This window comes from Felis catus, chromosome B3 (genome assembly GCF_018350175.1).
Source record: "Felis catus isolate Fca126 chromosome B3, F.catus_Fca126_mat1.0, whole genome shotgun sequence".
Lineage (NCBI taxonomy): Eukaryota > Metazoa > Chordata > Mammalia > Carnivora > Felidae > Felis > Felis catus.
The window spans coordinates 59,936,965-59,952,180 of NC_058373.1; the positions used below are offsets into that span (position 1 = coordinate 59,936,965).

The 15,216-nt window shown below is 42.0% G+C and overlaps 2 protein-coding genes and 1 pseudogene across 3 annotated transcripts in view; 2 read left to right on the plus strand and 1 right to left on the minus strand.

Annotated features, from left to right (window-relative positions):
• The window catches only part of ADAL (adenosine deaminase like), a 25,848-nt gene extending 20,253 nt beyond the window's left edge, over window positions 1–5,595 (minus strand). Inside the window, exon 1 of one of the 2 annotated variants that reach the window (XM_011283043.3) lies at window positions 5,463–5,595. The gene's annotated coding sequence lies outside the window, so the exon portion shown is untranslated. Of the gene's footprint in view, window positions 1–5,124; window positions 5,273–5,462 lie in introns of those variants that run through there. The other variant, XM_011283042.4, reaches the window with a different exon arrangement.
• Window positions 5,502–8,350, plus strand: LCMT2 (leucine carboxyl methyltransferase 2). Its single transcript, XM_003987233.4, has one exon. It carries the CDS (start codon window positions 5,502–5,504, stop codon window positions 7,557–7,559), a length of 2,058 nt encoding a protein of 685 aa, XP_003987282.1. The 3' UTR covers window positions 7,560–8,350.
• Window positions 7,988–8,096, plus strand: LOC111561020 (annotated as a pseudogene).
• Window positions 8,351–15,216: the final 6,866 nt, after the last annotated feature.

Sequence of the window (15,216 nt, forward strand, 5' to 3'; positions counted from 1 at the left end):
ATAGTTCTGCCATCTAGTAGCTGTATGGCCTTCATTACTTAGTTTCAGTTTTCTTATTTGTAAAAATGGGATACAAATGCAGAGTAGCTCTAAGGATTAATAAAGTAATCTATTTTCCCTCTACTACTGTCCCATATAATCCAGTGACTACCTTTAAATCAGCACTTTGTCACAATGTATCTCAATCACTGACTTACTTGTCTTTCTTTCTCACCAGATTATGAACTTCAGAAGAAACAGGACTATAGCTTATTTTACCTCCCTAGCACCTAGGACAATGCTTAGCACATTGTAGATGATAAATAAATCTTCATTTCCCTTCACCTCTGAAGGTGGCTTATAAATTAAAATTTCAAATGAAATTTAGTGATTTTCAGAATAGACACCCTGACCCTCTGGGTTCTCACATCTTAATGATGATGATATTGATAAGACGAATAGTTTCCATTCAGACCCTACCAGGTAAGTAGCAAGTGCTTTTACTATTACTTTTAATTTTCCCAATAACCTTGCAAAATAAATTTGCCACATTACAAATCAAGTTGATACTGAGAGGCGTTAAATAAGTTACCACAATATTAAAATGGTCAATAAACAATAGCCAAAGTATGGAAAGAGCCCAAATGTCCATTGACTGATGGAATGTCCATTGACGGATAAAGAAGATGTAGTGTGTGTGTGTGTGTGTGTGTGTATACACACACACACACACACACACACACACACAATGGAATATTACTTGGTGATCAAAAAGAATGAAATCTTGCCATTTACAACAACATGGATAGAACTACAGTGTATTATGCTAAGTGAAATAAGTCAGAGAAAGACAAATATCACATTATTTCACTCTTAAGTGGAATTTAAGATACAAAACAGATGAACATAAGGGGAGGGAAGCAAAAATAATATAAAAACAGAGAGGGAGAGAAACCATACATATACCTGGGTGGAAAGGATACATAGAAGTCTTAAGAAAGTGAGTTGGAAATGGCAAACGTCAAGGGAGACAATTTCACTTTTATTTACCATACACAGTTTTGTTCAATTTGAAGGTTTCACAACAAGCATGTAATACTTGATTGCTTTCTAAAATAACTTTAATAAATGAAAAATTTGAATAACAAATTAGATAATTTACTTAATAATAATTTAAAAAATTAAATAGTTAATAAATTAATTTTAAGTAATTATAAAATAATTAAATAATTTTTAAAACTTGCAAAACAATTTTATTATTATGAATTATGAGAGGGAAGAACTTTTATGTTTAGACAACAGAACAACAACCTAAAAAAGCACTTAGGACATTTTTCACAGCGGGCTGATAATATGACAGGTGGCTAGCCTTTCATATACATTTTTAATCCTCTAGGATTGATTTTATTGACTGGTCAATCCTCTAGGATTGGCTCTAGGACCCTGATTTTATTTTGTGCTACATTCAAGCCACCCTCCAGATTGAGCTTTAACTCATTGTAAATTTACTGACCCACTGGCTACAATGTTAACCTGAGGAAATGTGAAAGCCACCAAAAAGCACAATCTTTACACATTTAAAATATTGTTGTTTTCAGGTGCCTGGCTGGCTCAGTCTGAGAAGCATGAAACTCTTGATTTTGGGGTTGTGAATTTAAGCGCCACATTGGGGATAGGGATTACTAAAAAAAAATAAACTTAAAAAAATAAAATAAAAAACCTGATCCATGCCTACCGTCAACAATACCATGCCCTGTCACATTCTACCTTTCTGGGCTAGGTGTGGCATGGGCCAGAAGAAGCTGGGACGGGAGTGAGTAGCCAAAAGGCAACACATGGAGTTAAGATCTTTCTACATTTGTATTACATTTCATCAAGTTACCAAGATCAGAACCAAGTCTCCTGTCTCCCAGAGAATATTTTTCACACCAAAAAAATAAAAAATAAAAAAAAAAGGGAAGTCATAATAATAAAGACATTTGTTACTATTTATTAAGTACTTATCATAAGCCAAACACTGTGCTAAGTTTCTTAGGTGGCTATTTTACTTAATCCTCACAACAATCCGTGAGATATTATCATCCTCATTTTACATGAGAATAAACAGATTAAAAAATAATAACCGGAAAACAATTGTAAGGTACCCAAATCACAAATTTGGCTGCATTCTCTTTCTTCCTGAATCACTTTTCTTGATCTGTTCTTTATCAAAAAAGTACTATTTCTAACACATCACATATATTTTACTAACTTATCATAACAATATACTTCTACAGTACTGTATACATATTTTAAAGTACCACAATTCTTTTTTTTTTTCTCTTTGGCCCTCAATCAAATCTGAGACAACTCAGAAAGCAGCACTTACTTTTCTTATTTTATTTTTTTAATTTTTTTTTTAACGTTTACTTATTTTTGAGACAGGGAGAGACAGAGCATGAACAGGGGAGGGTCAGAGAGAGGGAGACACAGAATCGGAAACAGGCTCCAGGCTCTGAGCCATCAGCCCAGAGCCTGACGCGGGGCTTGAACTCACAGACCGCGAGATCGTGACCTGGCTGAAGTCGGACGCTTAACCGACTGCGCCACCCAGGCACCCCATAACGTTTATTTATTTTTGAGACAGGGAGAGACAGAGCATGAACAGGGGAGGCTCAGAGAGAGGGAGACACTGAATCTGAAACAGGCTCCGGGCTCTGAGCTGTCAGCACAGAGCCCGATGTGGGGCTCGAACTCACGGACCGCAAGACCATGACCTGAACCTAAGTGGGCCGCTTAACCGACTGAGCGCCCCTACTCTTCTTATTTTAGAGATGAGGCTCCCACAGCCCAGCAAGCTCAGGGGAGCTCCCATTCCCATCAGAGGCAATTCCAAACACTTGAAGCCCCCCTCCCCCCACCCCGGGCCAATCCCCTCACACTGAACTAACAACCCAGCTGCCAGCTTTAGAGAGATAACAGAAGCCATGAGGTATGGATTCCCTCTCTCTCTCTCTGCCTTCACCGACACCTATACTTATCTATATCTGCGCACTTTCTTCTCTCATAAGTCAGAGGTAAAGGATTCATTCTTCTGTCCTCAACATCAATTTGTGCCCTAAATCCCATTCCCTCCTAGCTATTTCAAGTCATTACTCCACCAGTTGATCTCACTTTTCTGTTCCTCCAACCTCTCTCTCCACTGGCTAATTTCCCTCAGGGAACCAACACCCAGGTACATTATTTGCTTCCACCTAAGAAACAGGCAAACAAAACCGTGCTTTCATCCCATATCCCTCTTTACTGCCTTGTCTTTCCTTTCATTCTAAGCTAAGGTCCTTGAAAGCATAATTTAGACTGGCTGCCTCCATTTTCTTATCTACCATTCACTGAAACATAAATTCTGCCCTTTCTGCTCCACAGAAATTGCTCTCCCTGAAGTCATTAGAAGCTCTTCAACACCAAATCGAAAGACACTTCTCAATGACCGAACCTTTATCCTGACTCAAACTTCTGAGTCCCAGTATCCAAATCCAAATCAGCTGCACCCCTAAACTCTTGCTCTTAATCATTCTGCCGCACTGCTTCAAGGTCACCATAGTGACAGTAATCCTGATTTCCTTCTCCCCTCAGCCCCTGCAGTCACCAAATCCCAATTAAGAAATTATAAATCTCCCAAATATCTCTGGAAGCAAGTTTCCTACTGGTGATGACTTCCAAACACCCAACTTAGAAACTCGATGGCTTTTTTTTTTTTTAATTTTTAATGTTTATTTATTTTTGAGAGAGCGAGTGCGAGCAGGGGAGGGGCAGAAAGAGAGGGAGACACAGAATCCGAAGCAGGCTCTAGGCTCCGCCTGAAGCGGGGCTGGAACCCATGAACCATAAGATCATGACCCGAGCCTAAGTCCGACACTCAACCGACTGGGCCACCCAGGCACTCCTTCCATGGTTATTTTAAACACCCAACAAGTCTCAGACCATTTCAGAGAGAATAATCACCTCTCTTCTGTGATTCCCTCTTCTGTGGATATATTCAACACCACCCTAGAATCAGGGACTTTCAGAAGTGGAGGGGAATGTAATTTTATAACTGAGAACAGAGGGGCGCTTAAGTGGCTTAGTCGGTTGGGCGCCCTACTCGGCTCAAGTCATGATCACTGTCCACGGGTTGGAGCCCCGCATCAGGCTCTGTGCTGGCCGCTAAGAGCCTGACGCCTGTTTCAGACTGTGTGTCTCCCTCTCTCTGCCCCTCCCCTGCCCACCCTCTGCCTCTGTCTCTCTCAAAAGTAAATAAACATAAAAAAAAAAAAAAACACTTTATAACTCGGAAACAGAGGCTGAGTGGCTTACTTATTGTCAGCTTTGCACAGAACCGGGAATACAGGGGAATTAACAGTGTATGTCTGTGGGGAAACATTTATTAGATGAATCACAACCTCTGTAAAAAATTTTTCATTTTGCGCCTGGCCTCACTGACTTGTTTTCAGATTTAAATGGGATCTGTTTTTATTTTTATTTATTTTAATTTTTTTTCAACGTTTATTTATTTTTGGGACAGAGAGAGACAGAGCATGAACGGGGGAGGGGCAGAGAGAGAGGGAGACACAGAATCGGAAACAGGCTCCAGGCTCCGAGCCATCAGCCCAGAGCCTGACGCGGGGCTCGAACTCACGGACCGCGAGATCGTGACCTGGCTGAAGTCGGACGCTTAACCGACTGCGCCACCCAGGCGCCCCTGTTTTTATTTTTATTTATTTATTTTTATTTTTTTTCAACGTTTATGTATTTTTGGGACAGAGAGAGACAGAGCATGAACAGGGGAGGGGCAGAGAGAGAGGGAGACACAGAATCGGAAACAGGCTCCAGGCTCCGAGCCATCAGCCCAGAGCCCGACGCGGGGCTGGAACCCACGGACTGCGAGATCGTGACCTGGCTGAAGTCGGACGCTTAACCGACTGCGCCATCCAGGCGCCCCTGGGATCTGTTTTTAAACTATTAAAGCATTACATAAATTAGTAAGTACTAGTAGTTAGCATCTGAGAAACGACCCCTTCTCCTTGCCCCCCAAGGTCAGAGGTCCTAACCCTGCTGTGCCCCTACCAGATCACTCAATGCTGACCCTGCCAACCAAGGAGGTCTGGTTGTCAGTCCTCACAGACTCACCCCTTAAAGATTCTTGTCAACAGTTGAGACAGCTATGAGGACTTAGCTAAATTTCCCCCTCAGACGTAAAGGCTTGTAGAAAAGCGCCTTCCGGACACAGTCCACATGCCTACAATAAGCCATAGCGGTAAGCCTTCCCCAAAAATGCAGACGCAGAAAATCCGTAAAAAAATCAGACAGTCGAATTTTAGCACAAGCGACACCCTCCTCAATTCTGATTGGTGCGGTGCGTTCTTCACGGAAGTGACGCGCACACACGCGGAAGGGGGGTCACGGAAAAGCTCTCTCCGGACAGAAGTCCCCGCAGTGGGTATTAACAGAACGAAAGAGCAGCTCACCACCGTGACGGAGCGCTGCTCCTCACCCTCTTCTCGGCCATGGGCCCGCGGAGCCGCGAGCGTCGGGCGGGGGCAGTACAGAGCACCAACGACAGCAGCGCCCTCAGCAAGAGTTCCCTGGCCACGCACGGGTACGTGCACGACCCTTTTGCAGCGCTGCTCGTTCCAGGGACCGCACGCCGCGCGCCGCTCATCCACCGCGGCTACTACGTCCGCGCACGCGCCGTGGGGCACTGCGTGCGCGCCTTCCTGGAACGGACGTGCGCGGCCCCCGGCGCGCCTCGGGCACAGATAGTGTCGTTGGGAGCTGGCTCCGATTCTCTGTATTTTCGCCTGAAAAGTGAGGGCCGCCTGGCCGAGGCTGCAGTCTGGGAGGTAGACTTTCCGGACGTGGCCCGGCGCAAAGCCGAAAGGATTCGAGATACGCCGGAACTGTGCGCGTTAACTGGGCCTTTCCAGAACGGGGACCCCGCGTCAGCACTGTGCTTTGAGAGTTTGGACTACCGCCTCCTGGGCCTGGACCTGCGACAGCTCCCGCGATTGGATCAGGCCCTGGCCGCCGCGGGCCTCCATGCAGCCGCGCCCACTCTGCTCCTAGCAGAGGCAGTGCTGACCTACCTCGACCCGGACGAGGCCGCCGCCCTCATCGCCTGGGCGGCCCAACGTTTTCCTGATGCCCTTTTCGTGATCTACGAGCAGATGAGACCCCACGATGCGTTTGGCCAGTTCATGCAGCAGCATTTTCGGCAGCTTAATTCTCCCCTTCATGGCCTGGACCGCTTTCCCGACGTGCAGGCCCAGCAGCATCGCTTCCTTCAGGCTGGCTGGACTGCCTGCAGTGCCATGGACATGAATAAATTCTATCGCTGCTTTCTCCCCCCAGAAGAATGCCAGCGAGTGGAAAATCTTGAACCTTTTGATGAGTTTGAGGAGTGGCATCTGAAGTGCGCCCACTATTTCATTTTGGCCGCTTCTAGAGGAGATGCTCTCACCCAAACTCTGGTGTTTCCACCCTCAGAGGCGTTTCCTCGAGTAGATCCTGATTCTCCATCAGGAGTCTTGCCTGCCAGTGTAGTCACCAGTGACAACCAGGGCCCAAACCTTAGGAGATATGGGCACGCTTCTGTCCTTTTGAGCCCAAGCATTATTCTTAGTGCAGGAGGATTTGGAGAACAAGAGGGGCGGCATTGCCGAGTGAGCAAGTTTCACTTGCTGTCAAGACATTGTGACTTTGAATGGAAAGGCAACCAAATACGCAGTTGTGGGACTGGAGCCCAGTGGGATGGGCGCCTTTATCACACCATGACAAGACTTTCAGATACTCAGGTTCTGGTTCTGGGAGGGAGACTGTCCCCAGTAACTCCAGCCTTGGGGATTCTACAACTTGGTGTCTGTAAGAGTGAGGATAATAGCACTGGGGACCTAAATGTAACAGTAACAAAGGCTGGCCCAGAAGATTCCACGTTGTCATGTTGGCGGCATTCAACAACAGAAGTGTCCTGTAAGAATCAGAAGTATTTGTTTGTGTATGGGGGTCGAAGTGTGGTGGAACCTGTTCTAAGTGACTGGCATTTCCTACATATGGGGACAATGGCCTGGGTCAGTATCCCAGTGAAGGGGGAAGCACCTGAAGGTCGGCATTCACATAGTGCCTGCAGCTGGCAAGGGGGAGCCCTTATTGCTGGAGGTCTGGGTGCTTCTGAGGAGCCACTGAGCTCTGTACTCTTTTTAAAACCAATTTCCTGTGGATTCCTGTGGGAATCAATAGTCATCCAGCCCCCCATTACTCCAAGGTATTCACACACAGCTCATGTGCTCAACGGGAAGCTTCTACTGGTTGGTGGGGTTTGGATTCATTCCTCCTCAATTCCTGGGGTGACTATAATTGATTTGACTACAGGGTTGAGCTCTGAGTATCAAATTGACACAACACGTGTGCCATGGCCATTAATGTTACACAATCATACCAGCATCCTGCTTCCTGAAGAGCAACAGCTCCTGCTCCTTGGAGGTGGTGGGAACTGCTTTTCTTTTGGCACCTACTTCAACCCCCATGCAGTGACATTAGACCTTTCTTCCTTAAGTGCTGGACAGTAGGACTTTTGGAATATTCAAGAATCACTGAAGTACACAATAAAGGTTTCCACAAATAGGATTTGACTGTGGCTATACATACTACAACTCGTTCCTTCCCCATCATTTTCTTCTCTTTAGCACTACTATCCAGTGCAGAAAGTGAAACAGGTTGTTAAAACACATACCAACATTCAGAGAGATGGTACAAAAATAAAACATAAGTAGGCCTGTCCAAAGAGAATGACCATGCAGTCCTAGAATAGGAGTTGGGGAGCCTTTGGATCCCTATGTGTCTAGTTGATTGGTTTTCCTCATCTAAGTTTATCCATTTATTGAGTTACAGTGACCTTCAGCCTAAGTCCAGTGAAAAATTTCCCACTCAGGCTTTGTGATTTGAAATGCTATTTTGAAAAAGTTTAACACAGATTCTTGGTAAAAATACAAGGTTGATACTCTGGTTTCAGATTACCTAAATCTTTTGCCTTTTCCTAAAGATTTCCATGGAGAAGTACAGAAATGAGTTTTTACCCAGTTTTTGAGGCCTTGTTTTTATGATGCTACCTTAAAAAAAATACAAGGTTGAATGTCACCGAAGGGACATGGTTTGATTTCATTCTTCATGTATAAAATCGGAAGTGAACCCACTTACAGTTGGATTAAAGCATTGTGCCATTTAGTGCAACAGAGAACTGTGGGATAGCTTTTAATAAGACATTTGTAGGACTTTATTGAAAAATATGCTTTTAATTTTTTTTGCCACTTGTTCCATTTTTTTAGATTAATACTAATAAACCAGATATTTTATGCCTCAAGTCATTTTGTACATGGTATGATAATGTTTTACTCCAGATCTAGTCTCCATCCTTCACTATGTTCTGTGCTGACTCTTATGGACTATATAAAAGTTTTCTGGTTCCTCTAGTTTCTGGTGAGCTCTACCAGTCAGAAGCATCAGAGGGGGATGGTTGGGCAGGAAGAATGAGTCAGGGTATTCTCAGTTTCCTCTGCCAGTCTGCAAGTTATCAGTGGCTGCATTCTTCTGTCAAACGCCACATGACTACTATCATGTAGTTCTCTTCTATAAGCTCTAATTCTGCATTACTCCAGGTTCCAGTAATTGTGCCTTCTTACCGCTCTAGGCCTAAGAATTGTAATGGTTCTTTGTTAGACCTTAGCTGCACTGTCCAGTATAGCAACCATTAGTCACATGTGGCTATTTAAACTTTAATTAATTGAGATTAAGTAAAATGAATTCTGTGGCTTAGTTGCATTAATCAATTTTAAGTGCTCAATAGCCAGCCTCATGAGGCTAATATCCATGGTTATTAGGCAATGTAGATGTCTAACATTACCATCATTGCAGAAAGATTGGGACATTTCTGAGGTATTTCACCATCCTGATTTGGTTTCCCTTAATCCTGCTCACCCTTTTTTAATTAGTATCTTCATTAAATTCTTCTCAATTATCCTCTTTAAATGGGCCATTTTTCCTGTTGAGCTTTGTGAAGTTAATGAAATGTTTTAGGTATTCACCCTTGAAATTTGAGCCTTGATTCATTATCTGAATTGTGTATACCTTGTGAAATTCATATAAGGTATTGGCTTTGTTGATACGAAAGTACCACTTTAGTATTTCTTGTTAGTCCTCAATCCTTGAAACCTTAATATCTTTAGATTCTATAAGTACCTAAATTTTAGAAGTACTATCAATGTTAGCATCTTGCTGGACTTAGTATGACAGAGAATCCCTTCTCCCTAAATATTTTTATTAACAAGTTTGCATATAAATGAAAGTAAATGGTTTTTAATATTAAAAAAAACTGAGTAGTAAACACAAATCTAGGTGCAAAGATGTTGGTTCTGTTAGATAAAGGCTCCCAGGAGAAGAGAGGCAACTTCCCTGAAACTACAAGAGCCCTTTCTGGGGACATTATCAGGTATAGGCATGAGTGAACCCTGGGAAACAAAGGGCTTAAAACTAGGCATCTGGCAAAGCTATGGGTGGGCCAGATACTAGATAACTGGGAGGAATATGATCAGAAGGAGAAAAGGTTGCTCTGTATTTCTTGTTTCTAAGTTCACCACAGGCTCTCCCCAACTTTCAGGAGCAGATCAAAGCAGAACATTGGTGAAATGAGTGTTCTCAGCTATGTAGTAGTTAGTTCTAGAATTCTAACCTAGAAATGACTCCAAAGCCCAGGTAACACCTTCCATTATGCTACCTCTCAGATGGTGCCATCAACCATTATTATTTCATTACTTTTGGGGGGGGGAGTAGAGGAGGTGGGAGTGTATTATCAAGAGAATGTATGCCAGACCTAAATTTGTAGTGCAGTGGCACCTATTGAGCACTGCCCAGTATGGTGCATTATGAGTAACTGGGGTTGTTCTCCGCAGAGAAATGACCCACATTTTCTATAAGCGATTACCAGATTAAGCATGCCCTCCACCTTTAACCCTATAAATGCATCATACTCAGTTAAGGAATTATTCACTTCTCAAGCTCTCCTCATTAGAACACTTAGAAGTTTTGTCAGCAACATTTACCCTGTGCCTCTGGAGCAGCACTCAGTATGGACTAGTGCTGGATTCCCAGTTTCATAACAGTGATCTGCAGCAGTTAGAGATGTGGGCCAGATTGAGAACTGAAGTTGGAGAGTGATTTTTGCTTCTCCAACTCAGCTCCGAATATTTGTGTTCTAAAATTCTGGGATGGAGCCTGGTGTAGTCATGAAAGTTAATGAAAGCCTTTTTCTTCATTTAGTGATTGTATTTACTTACTTACTTACCTGTTTGTTTATTTAGAGAGTACAGTGGTGGAGGGGCAGAGAGAGAGGGAGACAGAATCCGTAGCAGGCTCCACCCTGTCAGCACGGAACCCAATGCGAGGCCTTGAACCCATGAACTGTGAGACCATGACATGAGCCAAAATCAAGGGTCAGATGTTTAACCAACTGAGCCACCCAGGCACACAAGTACTTTTTAAACTTTTAACTAGAAAAACCAGTTAAGGAAGGAAGACAATTTCTTATTTTCTTTATTTTTATTTTTATTTTTTTAATGTTTATTTTTGAGAGAAAGAGAGAGAGACACAGTGTGAGTGGGCAAGGGGTAGAGAGTGAGGGAGACACAGAATCCTAAGCAGGCTCCAGGCTCTGAGCTGTCAGCACAGAGCCTATGCAGGGCTCGAAATCATGAACCAGGATATCATGACATGAGCCGAAGTCGGATGCTTAACCGACTGAGTCACCTGGGTGCCCCAACAATTTCAATCTCACCAGGGTCTCAAAAACAGTGTATCATACCAGTGAGGATATGAAAACAAGGTTAAGAACAACTCTTCTAGGATATGTTCTTCAAAGGCCAGTGCTGTCACTTCTTTGTGTGCTTTCTGGATTTTACCACTGACTGCCCATTTTTCATCTTTCTGCAGATTTAACCCTCCTTAATGATGTTAGGAAGTTGACATGTAACATATATTTCAGTGCCCAGACATTGCTTTCTTTTTCTCTTTCTGTGATCTCAGACCTTGAAGTCCTGGTTTATTCTATATGCATTTGTGATCCCAAACCCAGCCTTGAACAACCCATGCCTACTCTGGGACCCATCCCATATGACATATTTTAGAAAACACTCTCATATGGCAGCCCCAAATGTAGCCAACCACTCTTTCCCTGTGGGGGAGAAGACTATGCTCTTTGGAGAATCTGGTGAATAAGAAAACTAATCACTGAGGTGAGTTCTTAATCATAGGGAGCATCCAATAATGTCTAGTGTGACATTAAAACGAAACTCAGCTTTTTGACTGCAGTAATGAAAGGGACATAAAATAGTATTAGGCTGGCAAAGTAGGTCATGAGTCCTGGCTAATCATGTTTGGATTTGATATTTAAAGAGGGTGCCTGAGTGGCTCAGTTGATTAGGTGTCCAACTTCAGCTCAGGTCATGATCTTGCAGTTTGTGGGTTTGAGCCCTGCATCAGGTTCTTTGTTGACAGCTCAGAGCCTGGAGCCTACTTCAAATTCTGTGTCTCCCTCTCTCTCTGCCCTTCCCCTGCTCGTGCTCTGTCTCTCTCTCTCTCAAAAATAAATAAACATTAAAAAAATTAAAGAGGGCGAATACAAAGAGAAGTTATGAAACTTATCATCAGCTTTAGAGTAGACAGATTTCCTTGGATGTCGATAATTATGTAATTAAACAAAACATTTCTGTCATTCCACAGTTTAAAGACTGTTCACTTACCGTTCTTGGTCAATGACATAACACACTTGGTTGGGAAGGGGCACTTCCTTGGCTGAGGGAAGGAATTGTGTCTGTCTAGTTCACCTCGCTATCCCCAACATAGTAAATGCTTAATACTCACCAGATGAAGGTCTGATATGACACTCAAATAAATTATATTCGAATATTACTATTGTGTATACCATGCACAAATGTATGTCAAAATTCATTTACTTAATGTGTGGTAGAGGAGTACTAAAGTTTTAAAGACCTTCTCTTTAACAGTTTTTAAAATTCAACTCTTTTAACCTGTGTTAAATGTGGTAGACTTCCTGGTGTTACTCCTAGCTTTATAGAATACACCCAAACCTTCTCCCTGATTGCAATTTCCAGCTGATCTTCATCCTCTTTTGCTCAACAATGGACCATGGTTACCCCATATCCTTTGCAAATGAAGTGAGCTAACTTTGCCAAAAGGTTAATCTGAGGATGTGGGAACATGCAATTAAATGTGCTCATGAGCACATACACTCAGGATCTTGCTAGGATGTGGTGATGCTTCGCTGGGCATGACTTGGTGTGTAACTCTCAAAGTTTAATAGAGGGAGAGGAAAAACCTTGCCCTAATATTTATTCATGAAGTCACTTGTCACCTAAATGGCAGTCTAAGGCTAGAAAACAAACTATAAATTTAGGATATTACACTACATCTTGTTTTTCTCATTCCCTAGCCTTTGTCCACATTTTTAGGCTTTTCATTAGAACCTCTCAACATCTGATTCATATATAGACTTACTATTTCAGAAAAAGTTAGCAAAACCAATCTTTCTTATGTATGGATACATCAGCAACTTAAGCAGTACTTAAGAGGAAAAAAACAACTTTGCCATCATCTTCCCTTCCCCCCAAAAAAACTCAACTGAAAAAGCAGAGTTTAGACTACAATCCACTGAATTTAAATTTGCACAATTGAGTCCAGCCAACATATTTTTATTTTCAGTGCACAACACATAGTAAATATTCAAAAATGTCACATGAATGGAAATGTGTTTGATTCAGGCTAAAAATAGCAATAAATAGTGACTTGTAATGTTAAGATCAGAGATAACACCCAGATAATCAAAATAATGTAAAGTCACAGTGACTAGTTTGATATTGGTGCCAGAATAGACAAATAGATTGAACGAACAAAAAATTCAAGAATAGACTTTATAGTAAGGTGACATTCAGACCAGTGATGAATGGCTGGATTCTTTTGTATATGTATGATTTGGGATCAATTGGCTAATCATTTGCAAGAAGTGATGTCAGCTCCCTACTTCTCACGAATCACAAGCATAAATTCCAGATGGGTTAAAGACCTTATCTAAACTTAAAAAATAAAGTGAAACTAAGTTATTTAAGTGTGAGAACAAGTATAAAGAATATGTTTATAATCTTTGTGATAGAAAAGGCCTGAAAGGACACATACATATAAACAAATTTTTAAAAATCTGATAACTTGGGGTGCCTGGGTGGCTCAGTCGGTTAAACGTCTGACTCTTGATTTCAGTTCAAGTCATGATCTCATGGTTCATGAGTTGAGCCCCATGTTGGGCTCTGCACTGTCAGATTCTTCGAATTCTCTCTGTCTCTATCCCTGCGCCAACCCTTGATCTCTCTCTCAAAATAAATAAAAAATTAATTTAAAAAATCTGATAATTCATTTAAAACTTCAGGACAATAAGAAAATACATTAAAATGTTAAAAGATTAGTGGCTTCTTCCCTCTCCCCAGGGTCAGACCATAGGGAAACTTTTGTTTTCCTTTTTCATTCAGTCCCTAGAATTAAGATGCCTGTGACTCATTCTTCTGTTTAGGTTAACAATAGGAAATTTGGATAATGTAAAGTGAAGCTTTCAATTGACTATAATAACTCATTCATTCATTCATTCATTCATCCATTCAACATTTAGTGTTCTAAGCTGGGTAGACCAGTGAATCAAATAATCCCTTGTGGAAGTTGCAGCCTAGCAGGGGGAGACAAGAAACTAAATAATAAAGATAATAAATACATCACATATTATATTAGAAGTGATAAGGACTGTGAGAAAAAGAAAAAGCATATAGGATAATGGGGGTTAGGAGTGCATGGGGTTAAGGGTAACAGGTTACAAAAACTAAAAAGGGTGGACAAGGTCACTCTCATGGAGCTGTGAAATTTGAAAAGGTAAGAGAGTTGGCTAAGTAGATTACTGGAGAAAGAGTATTTCAGGAAGGGGGACTAGCCAGAGCAAAACTCCTAAAGAAATTCATTCTAAGAACTTTGGCTTTAATCTGAGTAAAAAAGGGATTGTTTAGGGTTTTGGGTGATGCTACTTGATTCACAGTTTTAAAGGATCCCTTTGGACATCGCAAGAACAGATTGTAGGAGGTCAAAAGTAAAAGCAGGGAGACTTGTTGGAAGGCTGTTGCGGTAATCAAGATGAAAGATGATGTCGATTGAGCTGGAAATGGTGAAAATGGTGGGATTAGGGGTATATTCTGAAGGAAGAGCCAACAAAATTTCTTAATGGACTGGGTATGGATATGAGGAAGAGGGAAGAGGGAAGGATGGGCTCCAAGACTTTAGTCCTAAAGAACTGGAAAGTTGCAGTTGCCATCAACTGAGATAAAGGAGACTACAGGTGGTGCAGATTTGTGTGTGTGTGTGTGTGTGTGTGTGTGTGTGTGTGTGTGTGTGTGTGTGTCTTGGGGGGCGGTAGATCAACAGTTCAGGTTGGATATGTTAACTTTGTTATTTCAGTTAGACATCCAAATGAGGAACCACTTACTCAAATATCTATTTTATAACTTCTTTCCTTATCCTCTTCATTCACTTTTTTCTTTGCCTTCTGTAAATAACCAGACCAAACATAGGAATGAGACTGGCAAATAAAAATGGCTGAATTGGAAACACAAATTGTAGCTTGAACAATAAGAGGGACAATTCCTCTGTGAGACAGCCCACGCTGACTGCTCCTGGCTCCCAGAGCCCTTCTCAGAGCCATTTCCATTCAGATCCACTGTCTTGTTTATTTATTTATTTAATTTTAACTTCTTTCTCTATTAATATTTATCATGCATACTGTGTAATTCTACATTTGTAGCTTTTTCATAAAGCCAGAATTTGACACTCCTTATGTCACAAGCCTCATCCCCTGCCATATCTCCTTCTCTTACTTGACATCCCAGTTATATGGAACTACACCTAGATCTCCAAGTATGTGATACTGTTTCATGCCTCCATTCCTTTACTTACAGTGTTCTCCCTGTGGGATTCTCGATACTGCTCTTCTTACCTTACTCGCACACCATCTCAACTTTGTTTATGCAACTCCTACTTGGCTTTCAAAGCTTGTCTTTGAAAAGCATTCCATGATTCTAATACCCCTTCTCTTTCAGGCTGGGATGGGTTACCCTTCTGTATTGCAATAGC